The 19,543-nt window shown below is 37.8% G+C and overlaps 1 protein-coding gene across 1 annotated transcript in view; it reads right to left on the reverse strand.

Annotated features, from left to right (window-relative positions):
- Window positions 1-19,543, reverse strand: part of SMYD3 (SET and MYND domain containing 3) — a 695,636-nt gene that overhangs the window by 506,323 nt on the left and 169,770 nt on the right. Inside the window, exons 3-5 of the mRNA XM_039237506.1 lie at window positions 11,513-11,620; window positions 9,926-9,983; window positions 7,671-7,807 (exon numbers count right to left, since the gene is read on the reverse strand). Coding sequence (XP_039093437.1) covers window positions 7,671-7,807; window positions 9,926-9,983; window positions 11,513-11,620 — 303 coding nt within the window. The remainder of the gene's footprint in view (window positions 1-7,670; window positions 7,808-9,925; window positions 9,984-11,512; window positions 11,621-19,543) is intronic.

Below are 19,543 nucleotides of genomic sequence, written 5' to 3' on the forward strand. Positions count from 1 at the left end.
AGAACACGGAACACACATTAAAAACACAATGGCTTGCTTTGTTTTGAAAGCCCAAGCGTATCGCTTCTCGGCCTTTTGGCTAAGATCATGTGTGAAAGCCCAAGCGTCCCACAAATGTCACTTTACTTAGAAGAACATTTTTGAGAATAATGGTCTTTTGAATCTATGCAGAGATTCCATTAATTGTAATAAAGAAAAAAACATATAAATCACAAATGTGTCAGCATTTCATAATTAGAATGCCAGGATCTGCATGCAGTTAAGCAAGTTGGCTGTTTGCCAGTTTACTTAAAACCAGAAGAGAGGTATAATCCCAATAACTAAGGCTTCTAGCAGCTGTGCTGAGCAGACAAGAGAGATGTCTCATGTAGCAGCTACCTCCAAACGTACAGATACATGCACCCCGGTGATCGGAGGTTAGCAATGCTGGTGTGTCTGCTCGCTCTCAGCATTAAATATTTAATGGCATATTTTTCCTTAATGGAACTCAGGCACATCTTATCAGTCACTGGGATCATTTGGTAATGCAGTCAAAGTTATCATACTGCCATTTCACATCAACTTTGTAATTAGATAATTCATCACTTTATTAATTCAAAAGATTGCTTTCTTTACTACTTTACAGCATGCCATGGGAGGGAAACCAAACTGAGCTGATCAACAAAAAGGCTCTAAAACTTGGTCCTATATGAACCTGAATCCATCACGTGGCAAAAACACACACACTCCTGACCTTTCAAAACAACAGAAGCAAATTCTCCCAACAAATCAGCCTAGCAGCAAGCGTGAAATGGTAAATCACCATACCTCTAGAGTAAGAGAGCTAGCAAAACTGAAACTTGAAATTCATAATTAGAATTAGAAACTTGAAAATTAAAAACTGAATATATCACAAACACCTTTGTTCCTACTTTCTACTGAGGCACACTGTTCTTCTCAACAAAAAGGACCAGAGAAAGGGTTATTTAGTAATTTTTCCTTCTTGCTGATTTTACACACTTTACTAAAATCATGAGGTTATGGCAGAATATCACATAGATTAGTAACACTCTCGGTCTAAAGGCACATACCAGCCAAATTTAAGTATGTGGTCTCGAATATAATAATATCATTGCTACTGTCTTGTGTCTTATTTCTAACATATCTCCATCAAAAATATTAAATCACTATTTCTTTTCCTATTATGAATTAGCAAGATTCTTGTTTTAACAATTTCCCACTCTTCCTTCAATAAAAAAGAATTCTCTCCCAGTAAAAAAGAATTTGCACAGGATGAAAATCAATGTAAAATTTAAGTATCATTATACAGAAAACCCTTCCATAAAACTCATTTTCAAATCTGTACAAGCACAGTGTATACTGTAAAACCAGCTGCAACTAATAATATTAACATTTGGAGTTTAGAAAGGCAAGCTGTGGAGGTCACATATATACTCGAAAGAGTAAAAATAACATGCTACCAGAATTATTACTTTGTTTGAAAAGGGAGAGAACATCTTCTCAGATATAGAATTTCTAATAAAAAAATTCTGTACAATATTATAAAATTAAAGAGCACTTTGCAGAACTCTGAAAACACAATGACACATGTTTTATGGTCAGGAAGGACACTTCTAATATTGTTGCTTCCAATTTAATGTTGTTTTTGAAACATTTCATGCAACTGGTTCATTTTCTATTTTATTACTCCTATCTTATCACATTTCTAATTGGTCTACCAAATGCATTTTTAGAGAAGGAAGCTATAAGTCCAGAAAAAAATAACTAAGTATAGGTTTCTACAACTCTGTGCAATAATCTCTAAAAAAAATCTATTCTTTGCATAAAAAATAAACTCAAAACCAGATCTGACATTAAATTCAAGCATTAATAACCGTTACCAATAATAATCAATACATATATCTAGGGATGGAAGAGAGAAACAGCATTCATTCCATACCATTTCAGTGAATTATAACATGATAAGTAATGAATCTTTTAGTTTAATTTCAGCCTTTTAAACTACATGTGTGGGAAACATTTCATCCATCATGGAAGCTTACTTTTATATTTCCTGTGTGACATCCTAAGGAACCACCCTCAAGTCACAGAGTTGTTATAAATGTAGGAAACAGTAAATGATTTCCGTCCACCACAGTTATGGGATGAAACCAAGCCTATTACTAGGGGAAAGGTACTATTTACTGTCTGCAAAACTTCTCAACAAGATAGGTAATTTTCAGCATCGCCACAAACACCAGCACTGGGCACAACTGTGAGCCATGGTCTGAGACTCTGGTTTACAATGAGCCACAGACTGTACTCTTGACAATCCATATGACAGCACAGGGAGACATAAAACACTAAAGTTTTAGACTTGAATAAAAATAAAACTGGGAGGTGGGGCTAGCAGTAGTAGAAATTTATAATATATGTTAGACACACTAAGTATTTCTGATTTAATCCTCACTTTCATCTGTGAAGCAAATATTATTATTCCCATTAACAGATGAGGACATCAAGCTTAAGAGAATTTCATTTTCTCGTCTAAAAAAGCAACTTAACCATCACACTATTTGGAATCTCATTTAAATAAACCCTTCTCTTAATTGCTGTTGTCCCAATATTTATATTTATTAGTTGTAGTACAAACATTTTTCTCTACTTGTAGAAAATATTTAAAACTCAATCAGTAGAGGGGTGCCTGGGTGGCTCAGTCGGCTAAGCATCCAACTTAGGCTTGGGTCATGATCTCACGGTTCGTGGGTTCGAGTTCCGCACTGGGCTCTGTGCTGGAAGCCAGCTCAGAGCCTGGAGACTGTTTCAGATTCTGTGTCTCCCTCTCTCTGACCCTCCCCTGCTGGCTCGCTTGCTCTCTCTCTCTCTCTCACTCTCTCTCTCAGAAATGAATAAAACATTAAAAAAAAAAAAAAAAGATCTCCATCAGTAGACTGAATTACAGCAGCTGTCATGCTATAAGACACATCCATTTCAAAAGCTAACCCAAAATCTTATTTGAAGATAGAGGGGAAGGAAAAAAAAATGTGGGCTGGGAAGGAGGAGGGGCTTATAGAGACTGTGATGCACATCTTCTCTAAATAATCTGACAAAGGGCCAGCAGAGGGAATATGGCCTCCATCTCTCATGAACCATGAACATGCAAATAAGCGCACCTCTTTGTGCTCCTTTGTAAGTAACTTCAACGCTGCCCTTATTTGGGCCACTGCCATTACTGTCAGCAGTTCCCACCACTTTCCTCACACTTTATACCTTCATTTCCACTCAGCCATGTCCTCCAACCCCCCTCCCCCAGTAACATGCAATCTTTTTAATTTTGGGGGGGGGGGGGGGCAGAGAGAGAGAGAGAGAGAGAGAGAGAGAGAGAGAGAATCCCAAGCAAGCTCTGCATTGTCAGCACAGAGCCCAGTGCAGAGCTTGAACTCATGAACCATGAGATCACGACCTGAGCTGAAGTCATACACTTAACCAACAGAGTCACCCAGAAGCCCTACGTACAATCTAATTTTTAACAAACCAAGCAAACTACCGTGCAAATACAGCTTCCGGCCAATCACTCCAACCCCTCCATCCCACCACATCATCACTCTGCAGCCCTTTCTATAGAAAGCCTGGAGGTGCTAGTACCCTCACTAATTGTCTATAACCAACTAATGCAAAACAAACATTTTCAGTATCAAATTTTTATTCAGCCTCTTATTGTAACACTAAATGTAACAGAAACATATATTCCACAGAGAATAACCACCTTTTCAAATCTTCTCTTTCAAATCTCCAGTATGTTTTTCTCAGCTCAGGGGGTCAGAAGAGCCAGCACCCCTCACTCCCCACCAGCATTTCCAGACCATTTGTCTATGACTGCTTCCCTACTACCACCATCTCTTCTGAAATTCATGCCATTTATTTTACTTTCTATGTGAAGTCTTCCTGGATACTCTCCCCAAGAAAAATTTCTCCTTTGTATGTCTCATGCTATTTAATTTTTTTATAGCCAGGCAATAAATTCTTAAGTGGACAGGATATATTTATAAAGCAAACTCCTACAATCTAAACCCCACTGGCAATTGCTATCCACAAGCCTGTTTGCTTATGTGGGAGTGGGGAGCAGGAGACTAATACGGGAGGAAGGTATACTTGCAAAGAAGGTCCACAGAAAATGACTACACAATAATGTCTTTGGAATAAGGTGTGGGGGGGAGGATGGGAGGTTCTAAGCAAAACCAAGTCTTAAGTAGCAGAAGCACATTCTGTGCTAAGAGCCTAGTTCAACAGGAGATACATACACTACTTTCAAGAGAAAATCCCAGAGTGTTCAAAACACTTTTGAGGAATTACTCACGGTCTTCTATTAGAAAAAGCCATCAGCCTGTTTATAGCAGCATTATCTACAATAGCCAACTTATGGAAAAAGTCCAAGTGTCCATCCACTGAAGAATAAACAAAGATCTGGCATGCATATATATATATATATATATATATATATATATATATATATATATGGATTATTACTCAACCATAAAAGAAGAATGAAATCTTGTCCATCAGCAATGACATAGGTGGAGCTAGAGAATATTATCCTAAGCAAAATGAGTCAGAGAAAGACAAATACCATGATTTCACTCATATGTGGAATTTAAAAAACTAATAAATGAGCAAAGGGAAAAAAGACAGAGAGAGAGAGAAGAGAAACCAAGAAACAGACTCTTAACTACAGAGAACACACAATGGTCACCAGAAAGGAGGTGGTTGGGGAGATGGGGGAAATAGGCGATGGGGATTCAAGAGCACAGGGTGACATATGTGAGTGTTGAATCACTGTATTGTACACCTGAAACTAACACTGCACTGTTTTAATTAAAAAGAAAGAAGGAAAGAAAGAAAGAGAAAAGAGAAGACAAGACAGGAAGAAAAAAGAAAAGAAGGAGGGGGAGGAGGGAGAAGGGAGGAGGGGAGGAGGAGGAAAAGGAAAAAGAAACAAAGGCTAGCAGGGAATGAAATGTGCTCTCAGGATTAAGGACTTCTCACCCTCCACTGAGCCCTTTCACTTCCAGGCAAGTCCAAATTAAATACACATATCCCCGAGTAAGATCTATGATTTGTTCAAGTTTTTTGCCTTCGTAGGTAATTTTCAGATTTATAATAACATATATCTACAACCCGTATCAATAATGCTTTGTACATAGTAGGCCTGCAGAAAAAGGATGTGCTTAATTTAATAAGTGACTTCACTAACTTCTCAGATAGCCAGGAGGCTTCATAACAAAAGATAATTAAGGAATGTCTGGAAATATGAATTTAAAAGAGAACATTTGTCTGAAATCTAAGTATTAAAATATCAGATATAAAACAAGTCTGAAAATTATTGAAATAAAAAAAAAAGAAAAGACAAGACATTCCTGAAACCAGGTGATGGAGACAGGAGGGTTCATTATACCAGTCTCTCTACTTTCGTGCAAGTTTGGAAAAGTCCATAATCAAAAAGTCAAAAACCGTAAGATATAAACAAATTTAGAAAAGCTGTCCGAGCTGCTTACACCGTAAGTGCCGGTGCCCGCACGGAAGCAGCGTGACTGGAAACAAAGGGACCAAGAGCACAACCTGACACAGGACTCTGGGTACCGAGGCCAGGGACAGTCAGCCTCCTGCACACACAACCTGAGAGGTGAGCGCGTGAGCTGAGGAAGAACTACTCTCGACAGTCCGCACGTGGGAAAGCAGCAGCCGGGGGCTCCAGGCCCCGTGGTGGCCCTCCTGTCGGGTAGGTTCTGTGCCACGGACACAGGGAGAGGCCGCACCCAGGATGGCATCATCTGCCCCATGTTCTCCCTCCACTTCCAAGTCACCTGTGACCTGCACCGTCACACGCTGGCGGCCATGGCAGGAGCTCGGCGGCTCATCCTTGACGCGTGCAGGACACAATTAGCTTCACATAAAACTATTCTATTAAAAAGCAACAAAGAAGAAAGTAGGGAGAAAATGAGGAGGAAAGTGATCCCTTTCAAGGACATATTTATAAGCAGAAAAGTTACCACAATATATAAAATATTTATTAACGAAACTTTTACAAGAAGGTATGGGGGGCCATTGGTAAATGCTGCTTTAACCTACATTTTAAGGCAGAATCACACATCGGAGTCCAGTTCTCCCCAAAAGCTCAAAGGTGCATACTGATCTACTTCTGTGGCAACGTCAAATACAACCATGTGGGGAGAAGGGGAGAATATTATTAAACTTTGTCTGCTTATCCACAGTGACGTCACCTTCCCCTACATGGTATGGAAAGAGTTTCACTGTAAGATATATGAAATTAAATTTTTAAAAAGAAATCAAAGAAATATGATAGTAATTCACATTTTACACTGAGCAACAGAAAGTACTTTTAGATGTTTTTCATAAATACTAGTAATACCAGTAATCAGCACTTGAACATTTTCTAGTAGCAGAAAAAACTGTCACGGAAAAGCTAGGAATGAAGTTGCAGTCATCATAATGCACCTCCTTATCTCTCAGGAGGTGTTACTTCGTAGTGTGTTTAACATCAAAAGCACCTGTGTACACTGTACACATGGTACTCCTGAAGGTTATAATTTCCAGAAGAGTGTGAAATAAAAACACATGAGAAAGTTCTCATGTGTACTTTATGGAACCATTATATTTTGAAATCATTTTTAAACTGTACACAAAGGAGACTTTAATGCTAAGATGATACTACCAGAAAAATCATAAAAACATACCCTAAAGAATACAAATACCTTTGGGAAAAACAAGAATAAATCTCCAGCAATCTCACTAATCACATGTAAAATCTTAGAAAACAGACAGATTGTAAAACACACCTTAAAAATATTCATGGGATAAGTATATTAGCAGATGTGTACTTATAAACTGTAACATCAGTGGAAAATCACCCTCGAATGTAAAATATTACTCGTTATTAAAATGTGACCGAGATTTAAGCAAACCCAAATACACACGATGAGAAGGCAAGGACGGCAAACACACAGCATCGTTGGGGATGTGTCTGGCCCTCCGTTCTAATCTGAGGACAGACCACAAGGATCGGTCGGCGCGCTCCTTCTCCCAGGGCCCAAACAAACCCTCAAAATCATTCTACACGAGCATGGCAGATAGCGACTACCAAGAGACCACAGATAAAATATGAATTAAACCTATTTTCTAGCCCTAGTCCAGGATTTTACTGACGTAAAACATTTGCAGAGATTTTTTTAGACAATTATTTTAAAATCAGAAATGGTAATATTTTCACTTTATTTAGAATTCACTTCATCAAGAAATGGATTCCAATAAATCTTTCACCTTAAAGACCAAGCTCTATCACAGAAACAACCACAAAAGTAAATGAATGTAATTGGCAAACTTGAATCCATTAGTAAGAAACAATGGAATAATGTGAGATTTCTTTCTTCTGTTGAGAAAAGAAAGCAGCCCTTTCAAGAGTGCAGACAATGACCATACTCGGCTGTTAATAAGAGTACTGGTGAAACCAAAAAATACCCTTTTCAATAGAAGCAATACATTCTCTCATTCTCTACTCATTAAGGTAGGAGAGTGGTTTAAGGCTTGAAGGGCCCTGGATTTTCAAGGATCAACAAAAACAAAAGTAAAGGGTTGATTTATGGCATTAACAGAGATTTCAAACACTTAACACTTACTTTTGCAAAAGCTTCAAAAATGTCAAAGGAAGGTGGCAGCTGAGAAGCATCCTGTATTTCTTCTCTCATGAAATGTTGGAAAGTCATTACAAGTTGCCTGAGACCCTCTTTCTTATCTTCAGTCAGTTTGTTAATATCTTTTTTAAAAGGAAGATAAATAACACAATCACACAGTGAATTTTTAATGGGTAACTCTCATTCAATGTTAGCTGTTAAACCTGATATTTCCTGCTCTAGATTTCATTCTGGCAGAGAGCAAATACGTTTCTTTTTATTTTTTGACAAATTATGATACATATATTATCAATTAAATTCTGCCAAACTACATCTACAATATAGGATCAAATACCTATCAAAACAAAACAAATGCACTTAAAGATGAAAACCACTACAACCAAAATCGGTAAAGATGTGTGTTACAGATTCTCCACGTCATCCTGTGCACATGTGCAAGCCATCCTAAATGCTTACAGTCAGTGAAATTTAAGCAGGTTTTTCCATGAAACAATTTACAACCAGAGCATGACTAACTGATAAACAGAATATCTCAAAGGCAGGGGGGGAAAAAAAAAAACAAACCATGAGAAGTAAGAAGTTCAGCTAAAGTTCATTTGGTGACATGTGTCACATAGAAAGCACACAGAAGAAAGCAGGGACCAACCCAAGAAACCTTGACTTCAAGTTATTTCCACACTGAATGGAGACGTGGTGCTGCTACCTGTGCTATCGACAATAGCCAAGTATGGAAAGAGCCCAAATGTCCATCGATAGATGAATGGATAAAGAAGATGTGGTGTATATACAATGGAATATTGCTTGGTGATCAAAAAGAATGAAATTTGCCATTAGCAACAACGTGGATGGAACTAGAGTGTGTTATGCTAAGCGAAATGAGTCAGAGAAAAACAAATACCATATGACTTTACTCGTGTGTTGAATTTAAGACACAAAACAGATGAACATAAGGGAAGAGAAGCAAAAATAATATAAAAACAAGGAGGGAGACAAAATATAAGAGACTCTTACATACAGAGAACAAACTGATGGTTGCTGGAGGGGTTGTGTGGGGGGGATAGGCTAGATGGGAAAGGGACATTAGGAAGGACACTTGTTGGGATGAGCAATGGGTGTTCTACATAGAGGATGGATCACTGGAATCTACTCCTGCAATCATTATTGCACTATATGCTAACTTGGATGTAAATTTTTAAAATAATTCATTAATTATTTTTTTAAAAAAAGATGTGGTGCTGCTAAAACCCAAACAGAAGTAGATTCCAAAGAGTAGCTGTCCAAAAATCACCCCTTTGGAAACTCAATTTAGTCTGTACCACAAACACGTGTTAAGGCTAGGAGTGTAAAATTAACAACGTGTGAGAGCATTTAACTTAAGGCAGCATGTGTGACACCACTCCTGCGCAGGGCTGAAGTTGACAGTAAAACTCACTGCAAGAGATATTAATTACCTACCAGTGATATAACTCGAAAAAAAATGACTCATTACTTCTCTATTAAAACTTGAAAACATACATTAAGTTGAACTATAGCATAATTCTGCTGCTCATGTCAGGTCTACATGTTCTCTTTAAATTACCTGTTCAACAGAACAATTAACCCAATGATTTCTTAAATAATAACTTATTATCACTGGCACTTAGGATCCCATAACCATAAATCTGTACAAGATCATCATCTCACTTGTCTCCACCCAGCAATATATAACTGTGTGGCAAAATTTACCCTACAAGGTCTAGCCACTTTGGGGTGAAGTCATGTACAACCTCACCAAAGAGGGTCTGTGCCAATACGAAAGAAAAATAAACCCAATATTTACTGAACGCTCTGATTTGGATGGCCCTTTGGTGTTCCCAAATGGCACGGCCACCGCTGTGGAATTCAAAAGAAAAACAACACTGAATGAGGTCAGACAGACCAAGTCAGCTATACCTCCTACTTTCCTTATTATCCAAAGGACCAGTGAACCTCAAAGTTCCTCAGAACCCTCTGGTTCTCATCACTCTTCCTGCGCATCAAAAAGAAACCAAGAGTGGGCTTTACAAACTCCTAAATGGCCAAAACTACCCTGTAATAAATTAACTAAACTACTGTGTCAGTCACAGATAAAAATATGAAAAGTGTTTTTAGATTTGCCTCGCATAATAAAGAGACAGAAAAACAACGTTAAGAAGGAAGCAATGCACGGCGTCAGCAAATAAATGATAGGATTCTATTGATGCCAATAGACAACCACTTACTTGACTCCAGATCATAAAATGAATAAAGTTTCTCCGATTCAGAGGGTGTTTCTTCCATCTATTAAGCAAAGGGAGAAAACACCAAAAATAATTTCAAGTGCTCTAATACACAAATGAATATATTTGACTATCTTTAGATATTTTAATAAAAGTCTATTTAAAAAGACAACTTTCTATATATTTCTTGACTTTATCACTTTCTTAGAGCTGAATTATTTAATCAGTAACAAGTTTAAAGTAAAATCTAAGTTGTGACTTAATCTACCAGTTTCATTTCCAAATGGAAGACTCTCTTACAAGTTTTCCTACTTCTATTTCTTTTTCCTCAGCTCTACCCACAGATTTGTATCATTGTAAGGATTTTGCTACTAATGATCGTAGAAAAGCAGAGATGGGTGAATAAATTTATTACAAACTGTACAACTCTGAACAAGTTACCTCAACTTTCCTCATCTAAAACATAGGAGTAATCAGAACACCTGATTCTCTAGGTTATTATGGGGAAAAATGAGGTCTATCGTGTACAGCAATTAGCACAGGGCCTGGAAGTGGCATGTGTTCAATAGAAGGTAGCTATTACTATAATTGTTTTCTATTAGATTCTGATGTAGTGGGTCCTGGTTCTCTATCTTTTCAATATTAATAAAGTAAGAAAAAAAAGTTCAGATTCAAATATAGTAACAATCACAGAGATTAAAGAAATGCATAATAACACAGTTGATCTGAATTTATTAATGCTTTGAAATAGATTTGTATTTTTTAGTTACAACATAGACATTTGCAAATAGTGGTTAATTATATGATAGATGTCAAATACTCATCCCAAAGACAATGCCTATTTGGAATTTCACATCCGTTTTTTGAAAATTGAGATGTTACTGACATATAACATATTGTTAGTTTTAGATGTGTAATCATACTTTTACATTCTTAAGACTATTATATTTTATAGCCAAAAACAAAAAACAAAAACAAAAACAAAAAAGCCAATAACCAACAGGACAGAATAAAACTGGAGACTGAAATAATTTAAGAATGAGATATTTATGTGAAATTCTGGCAAAAAAAAAAAAGGTCCGAAGGGTATTGCCAGAGGTTTATAGCAAAGAACTTAGTGAGTGTTTTGGTCAAGTAGGGGAAAAAACAGAAGAAACAATTTCAGTGAAACTTGGCCATTAAAAAAAAAAAAAGATAAGGACTCTTTCATGTAGGATTAATTATCATCTAATCAAAACCTCACTTGAAGCAGCAACCAAAAAGTTATACGCCTGCTGCCCTGGGCATTAGTTCACAGTCACAAGTAATGAAGGGAACATAACAGACATTACTGACACCTTACGCCTGTGATACAGGACCTTGTGTTTCTATTCCCACGAGGCCACACACAGGACCTTCGAAAATGGTACCTTCTCACCACCACTGACGCTGTGACTGATAGGAACACGGCAGGTTTTGTCTTCATACGCTCCCTGGAGTAATCTCCCGCCGTACGCGTCTAAAGACAGACTTAACTATGAATAATACATGTAACTGCAAGAGCTCTGGTTAAATTAAAACCCTAGCATATTTCACGAATCTTATACTCACAAGTTTGAAAACAACTCTGCCAAGAAGTCGAACGGAATCCGGGGGATACCTGGGTTTGCAGCTTTTTAGACATTTGCATTCCCGCTTGTGGTCTTGCCAAGCTTTCTTCTGTTAAGACAAGAGTGGGGAGGGCACATGTGACAGAGAAATGTAACTTTCATTTACAATGGCTTTGAACATTGAGAGTCCTCAACACTAATTTAATTTCAACAGCCTAAATAGAACTGCAAAATAGAAAATGAAAGCAATATTCTAATACTATTAATGCTGCAGAATCCAGTCTTTGCCAAGTGTGCAATTACCAGGCTGGACATCAAGGCTTCTGCTCCACCTCTGTGCTTTAATATGCCCCAAGGTTATTACCTGGCTGGTGGAGTCTGAAGGAAGAATCATTATGGCTTCCTTAATAATTTAGAAGATAGTCTTTTAGCTGATTAAATAGGATTCAATAACAGACAGTAATTTTGAAGACAAAAAGAAAGTATCACACCAAATTAGAAAGTAAACACGTGGTTCAGGAAAATTAAAAGCGGGCAGAGAACTTTCTGAGCCTCTGTGCTGCTACAGTGAGTACAGAAATATCAGGAGATCTAACATACAATAAACATGAAACCTTCCATGTTTGAAGACAACACAGAAAAGGTTTCTAGCTAAAATGACCAAATGTCATTTGCCCAGGACCGTTATGGTTTATTTTGTCCTGGCTTAATCATTAGTAGTAACCCTTTTCATTCTGAAAAGTGTGGTTTGGATGACATAATTACACGGTCCCTTAGCCCATGATCCTAACCATGTGCTGGTGTGGCTGCAACGGTCAGCAGTCCTGCAACACTGAGGAGAGGGCTGTGGGGGGAGGGCATTCTCTCCCCAGTCTCGGGGTCAGACACGTTAGAGTGTCCCCAGTGAGTCAGAGACAGCTCGACCAAAAGTCTCATATGTTCTCTTCCAACTGAGAGATGAAGTTCCATCACTGAAATGCCTGATGCTCACGTACATTCTTGCTTCAGAAACTGTAAAATGTGCCTCCCAACTCCTGGCCCTATTAAACTCCTCCAGGAGGAACTGTCTTTTCCACCCATAACACAAACACGCAGTACAACCAAAAATTTCAAAACTGCAGCAGCTACTTTGAAACTCTGGCTTGGATTCAAGTTCAAGGCAGCATCTTGCTCAGAATCACTGCCCCTCTTGAGTTGCTGTGCGAAAAGTCTGGCCGGTCTGCTATTTCCTCATAACCCAAATCTTAAAGACACTATTTACAAGGGGTGCTTTGCCTCTTTTATCAACGCTACCCATGGCTGCCTCACTTTCTTTTTTTTTATTTATTTATTTATTTATTTATTTTTATTTATTTCTAGGAGAGAGAGAGAAACAGCTTGAGCAGGGGAGGGTCAGAGAAAGAGGGAGTCACAGACTGAAACAGGTTCCAGGCTCTGAGCTGGCAGTCAGCACAGAGCTCAACGCGGGGCTCGAACCCACGAACCGCGAGATCATGACCTAAGCGAAAGTCGGGACGCTTAACCGACTAAGCCACCCAGGCGCCCCCTCACTTCCTTTCTTTATCTCCACCAGGGCAATGCTCTTAATGTGATGTTTGTAATTTTTTTGTTTTTTTAGTATTTATACTTCACTCATTTCTAAATAAGACTGCTTGCTTCAAAGCAAAGATATATATGAAATAAGGTTATAAAATTAGAAACAGAAAAATGTTAAAGCTATAAAAAATAGTCCTCTAGCAGTTACTTAGCATTTTATAGTATGTCAGACACATGGGTAAGCAATTAAAAAACAGCATTTCATGTGATGTTCACAATAATCCAAATGGTGGATATTATCTTCTATTAAAGATGAATAAAGTAAGGCTGGGATCTGATTACCAAGCTACGTAAACATAAAAGGGGAAAGTCAAAATTCTTAGTATGCTAAACAGGAGAGCTAAGTAAGTCCATGTTCGTGCACTGCATTGATCTGAACTGCCTTACGGGCAAGGCAAAAAAAGAAAGCATAATGGCTTATATTACTCTCATCTGACAGAAGAGAAAACCACAGAGCTTTACCAAGTATTAAATCACTGGAGGAATTTATTCCAAGAATGCTAATCAATGTACTGGACAATGTCTTCAACAAGAGTTTACAATTCTAATGGCCTTCATATAGCTACTTCTAATGTCCCTAACTCACTAAAAGGCATAATATTAAACTATAACTCAATGAAAGAAAATGTTTCTATTTTTTAGGGAACTAGGCTTAGACTAACAATTAGCAATTTACCAACACTGTGTATGCTTCAAAAAGCATGGTTCCAGGGGCTCCTGGGTGGCTCAGTCAGTTAAGCATCCAACTTCAGCTCAGGTCATGATCTCATGGTTCATGGGTCCAAGTCCTACATCAGGCTCTGTGCTGACAGCTAGCTCAGAGCCTGGAGCCTGCTTCAGATTCTGTGTCGCCTTCTCTCTCTGTCCATCCCCTGCTCACATTCTCTGTCTCCCAAAAATAAATGTTTAAGAAAACATGGTTCCACTGTCAAATAAGTTTGAAAAATGCTACATAACGTACACCCCACTTAGAGATTTGAAATAATTTAGTTTGTGAGAAGTTTAGTTTTCTAAAAAGCTCTGCAGTAAAGAAACTTGCATAAATTAGTTAACACACAAGTTTCCCATGATTGTTACTGCCATCCTTTGGGAAGTTAGGTTGGTATATGTGGACTCAGATGTACTAAATTAGTGATATATTAACTATCTACTTTCCTTCATGTGGTCTCTGACTGAGAGTAGGTGTAGCAGACAAATTCATGATCATTCACACTGACAGGAAACTAGAGTACTGATATTTTTTTCTTTTTGGTTGAAGGGAGAACCGTGACTTTGGTGGAAGAGTTTTCATTTAGTACTGAAGGTGGAGAAGCCTGACGGATGCCCTCATTGGCCACGTGGGTAGGAATGAACCACATGTGCCAATGGGTCTCTGAGAGAGCACTTAGCCCTATTCAAAGCCTCAGCAAGGGTCTGGATGACCAAGGACTGCACCTAACAAAATAAGGCTGAGATCATTTGGACCAAAAGATCTTAAGAGCAGATTTTAATCAACACTTGCTAGTACAAGAGATCATATGTAAGTCCTTTACCTTCAGAGCAGTTCAGTCTCCTGACAGCTTACCAGCGTGAAGTAGCTACAAAATGTACCCCTAGGTAACAAACCAGTTGAACTGTTAGGTGACATTATTTAGAATTAAACATCCAAATTTTGGAGAATTCTTGTCAAAACAACTTTAGGTCTTTGGCATAATTAATATTGAGCTCTTAGTTCTCAAAAGTAATTAGAAACAAAACAGGATGTTTCTTAAGACTATCCCTAGACTGCTGCAGGTGAAAACACAAGAGAACATGTGTAATTCCCCATTTCTTCAGCAAAAAGACATTCATTCTTTTCATCTAGAAGCCAAATCAAATCTATATAAACACAGAAAGCAACCATACCACTTAAAAATGGTCTAGAGCACAGTGTCAACGTTACAGTCTACTTCGTTTCTTACTATATTTAAAAACCATGTTTTTAAAACATTAACTATTAGGCTTTATTGTTCAGCTTCACCATCACATCTTACCATGAGGCTCACTAACACAGGCGAACCACAGCAAAGGCTAACAAAGCAATCTTGTAAGAAACTGCATTTGACTATGAAGCAAAACTGAACAATCTTACAAAAACCTTAGGCATTATCTTCACTCTACAAACTTTAATCTTGATCTAGACCTCAACAGCACATAATACATCTGCCAGTTTCTCAAAGACAACCTTCATGATTTACTTTTTCCTACCTTTTTCCATTACTGAAATACAGGATGTAATTAAGATTTTGTTCACAATACTGGCTCTAATGTTTTCTGTTCTCATAGTTGAAAATTAACAATGATGTACAATAAGCACAAATTAGCATGGAAGACAAAGGAAATTAAATACTGCATTAAGACAAAGATAATGGTAAAAAAGAGTCTTAGATGGAAAAAAGGAAATGAAGATATCTATGACTCGATTCCATGTACTGGTAAATGAACGAATCAAAAAATAACTTCAGGATCTCTATATTTTTATATTTGATAGTATGTATATTGATTCAGAACATTAACTAAGCCAGTAGCTCCTAGGGTGCCTGGGGGGTTCAGTCAGTTGAAAGTCCAACTCTTTTTTTTTTTTTTTTAACATTTATTTATTTTTGAGAGATAGAGTGAGACAGTGCATGAGTGAAGAGGGGCAGAGAGAGGAGACACAGAATCTGAAGCAGGCCCCAGGCTCTGAACAGCGTTCAGCACAAAGCCTGACATGGGGCTCAAACCCACAAACCGTGAGATCGTGACCTGAGCCAAAGTCGACACTTAACCGACTGAGCCACCCAGGCGCCCCAGAGAGTCCGACTCTTGATTTCAGCTCAGGTCATGATCCCAGGGTCCTGGGACTGAGCTCTGCATTGGGCTCCACACTGAGTGAGGAGCTTGCTTAAGATTCTCCCACCCCCCCCCAACCCCGCCCCTACCCTGCACATGTGTGCTTGCTCTCTCGCTAAAATAAACAAATAAACAAACAAATAAACCAGTAGCTGCAAATGGGAATAACCCTAATCTGGAGTTTGTATGGGAAACTTATGGAGGTGTTTATTTGTTAGGATGCTTGGTGGGCACCAGGGGCACTTAGTGGCCAGGAATCAGGGACGCTGTACAGGATAATTCCACACAATGAAGCATCGTTCCAAACCCAAGATGGCTTTTAACAGTCCAATCAAACATTCTACAGAGGGGACAAACTTGTTTATAATTATCTGAGCCTGGAACTAAGCCCTGTCTCACATAATAAAATGAAAAGCTAGTTTCTACACAGCCTTGATAGCACTGAATTTTCTAGGTAAATCAAGGAAAGATTGCATTAGGAACTTTAGCTAGTTATTTAATATTTTATGAAAGTGTATCAGTGAAGGCAACACCACAAGTGGTATTCGGAGTAAGCAAGAATACACATTTTCTGATCCTGAATTTTGTACTTCCCTTTCCCAGGTGACTCTGTAGAGACGCAAGTATATGACTTCTATAATATAAAATATATTAGTTTATTATAAGTTATTGTCCTTTTCCTTCTCCTTTACATCAAGTTATGGAATTCTATTGATAGTGAATTTTAAAAATATGTAATGAGGTAGATTGTATGTACTATGGAATTTCATTTCAAGATAAAGAGGACCAAAAAAAAAATTATTATAAAAAGCCAGAGTTAGGTGTGTGAAAGCTCAAAACTGCAGATTAGAACAATGCTACCCAGCACACACATACATAAAAATGTATATTTAAGTACACAGCCTAGGACAACCGCAGAGAATGTGACAGTAGTAACGAGACAGGATCAGGTATCTGAATTCTTTTTATTCACTAATGGTGATTCCATGGGTACCTAAGTTTGAAAAACCACCGATCTAGACTAAATCAAAAAGGCCACTGTATATACTAACAGAAGAAACAAAAAAGTACTTTTCTATACTTATTAAACTATTATACAGTCCTATAGGAATGAATATTTTATAATATTAAAGTGGGGAAAGTGTTTCTAAGCAAGACATAAAACCCAAAAAGGAAAAGAAGTACATATGAAACTACATTACAAATAAATAACTCTTGTATATCAGGAAGAACAAGCCTAATACCACAAGCAAGGTTTAAAGATAAAGGTCAAACCAGGAAAACAAAGTCTACAATGTGTAGAAAGACAGTATTAAATGTCTCTAAAATAAAAGGAGGTCCTAACAAAATAAAGGATGAATATTTCAATTAATAAAAAAGAAAGAAGGAAGGAAGGAAGGAAGGAAGGAAGGAAGGAAGGAAGGAAGGAAGGAAGGAAGGAAGGAAGGAAGGAAGAAAGAAAGAAAGAAAGAAAGAAAGAAAGAAAGAAAGAAAGAAAGAAAGAAAGAAAGAAAGAAAGGGGCCAAGGACATGAATAGGAAATTCATGCTTTCTAAAAAGTAAAGAAAAAAATAAATGAACAAGACATCCCACACCAAGGATCGAAGGCATGCTAATAGAAAGAAGGGAAGAAAGGCGGGTCCCTTAGTGTCCTAACGATGACAAAAGCACCAGCATTTGGAAGGGTCTAGGGTCCACAGTCTAGAGCACTCCAGTGTGATCAGTAGAACCGTAAGGTTCTCTAATCTTTCTCATGGGTGTATGTATGGTAATGAACAACAAAATTGTTAATGTGCATACTATCGGTATACAAATAATATTTACAATACACTTAATCCCACCAAATGTTAACTGATATACAGAAATAAGTGTAAAAATGCTCATTATATACATTTGTTTAAAAACTTGAATGACTGGTGGGGCGCCTGGGTGGCTCAGTCAGTTAAGCGTCCAACTCTTGATTTCAGCTAAGGTCTCGAGCTCACTGTTCACGGAATTGAGCCCCACATCAGGCTCTGTGCTGACAGCATAAAGCCTGCTCATGATTCTATCTGACCCTCCCCTGCTCATTCACACACGCTCTGTCTCTCTCTCAAAATAAACATTTTTTTAACTGAAATGGTAATAATTTTTCAGCTTTTCCTAAAAGAAAAAGCTATTTTTGCCTTTCTCCTTATTCTGTCCTAATAGTGTTTTGAATTTTCTACAAATATCATGTTATTATATTTACAAATAATAGCAGAAATAATTATCTTTCTTATGTCTAGTAACTGTGATTCAGGGAGAAGCATTTTTATATGAAAGAGGGAGCAAAATTACTGTTCAATAAACACTTTAAAAATATTTTGGAAAATCTGCTTATAACTCAAAGAATAGCTTATTTGTATTAATTTTTAAATGCTAAAAAATGCTTCAATGAAACCTTTAGTAATGTAAAGACTTACTCAGTAAACTGTTTTATCAAGTTCTCTTCACTAACAACCATTATTTTTAAAACAAGTGTACTACCAATTAGGTATATCTTGCGTTTACCAGATGTTTGATAGACATCTGATGATTTCTTCTAAAGTTAGTACCATTTAGAAAGGATATAACTTACTATATATTTATCATTGACCATTTAAAATTAAGGCCATCCAAAGGAAGGAAAGGACAGCAGAACTCCAAACTCTTTCGCAGCCAATTTGACCTGGTCCTGATTACTAACGAAGAGGATTGATGAGATGTTAAAACAGAAAGAGAAAATCAGTTTATTTCTACTTTCTTACAAAAAATAGCCTTTGCGCTACTATGATACTACCCTCCCCTCCTTGGATACCATCACTACAGCTCAATAACCTATTTAAATACTGTTAAACACTGGGAGCCAATGGATGGTTCCTTCAATTAAGCGTCTAACTCTTGATTTTGGCTCAAGTCATGATCTCATGGTTCATGGGTTCAAGCCCCACGTTCATGCTGATTTTGCAGAGGCTGCTTGGGAGTCTCCCTCTCCCCTCTCTCTGCCTCTCTCCCTCCCCAACTCACACTCACCACCTTTCTCTTCAAAATAAATACAAAATAAACTTTAAAAACATACTGTTAAACCCTGGATTTTGGTTACAGTAAATACTCATCTTAGGGCAGCTCACTTCGTGTGGTATAAAGTATAACAACACACAGAGAATTTCAGTAAAACCTCTAATTCATGATCTGGGCTCACCAGACATTCATTCTGTAAGAAACTGGACTCAGTAATGTCTAAGGCAGCTTCTCAATTGTAAAATCTATGATTCAGTAAAATCCATAGGAACAGATATCTGAATTATGAATTATGTCAAAACAGGTCTGACACCTGTCCACATATGGCTTACATAGAGCTGAAAATTTGGAACAGTATTTTCCTCAAATTTTGGATCATTAAAGGATGAAGAAATTCGCTTAAAATGTACAAAAAGAGGGGTGCCTGGGTGGCTTAGTCGGTTAAGCGTCCGACTTTCGCTTAGGTCATGATCTCGTGGTTTGTGAGTTCGAGCCCCGCGTCGGGCTCTGTGCTGACTGCCAGCTCAGAGCCTGGAGCCTGTTTCCGTCTGTGACTCCCTCTCTC

The sequence above is a fragment of the Hyaena hyaena genome, unplaced genomic scaffold, assembly GCF_003009895.1.
Source record: "Hyaena hyaena isolate Hyena2069 unplaced genomic scaffold, ASM300989v1 scaffold_127, whole genome shotgun sequence".
Classification (NCBI taxonomy): domain Eukaryota; kingdom Metazoa; phylum Chordata; class Mammalia; order Carnivora; family Hyaenidae; genus Hyaena; species Hyaena hyaena.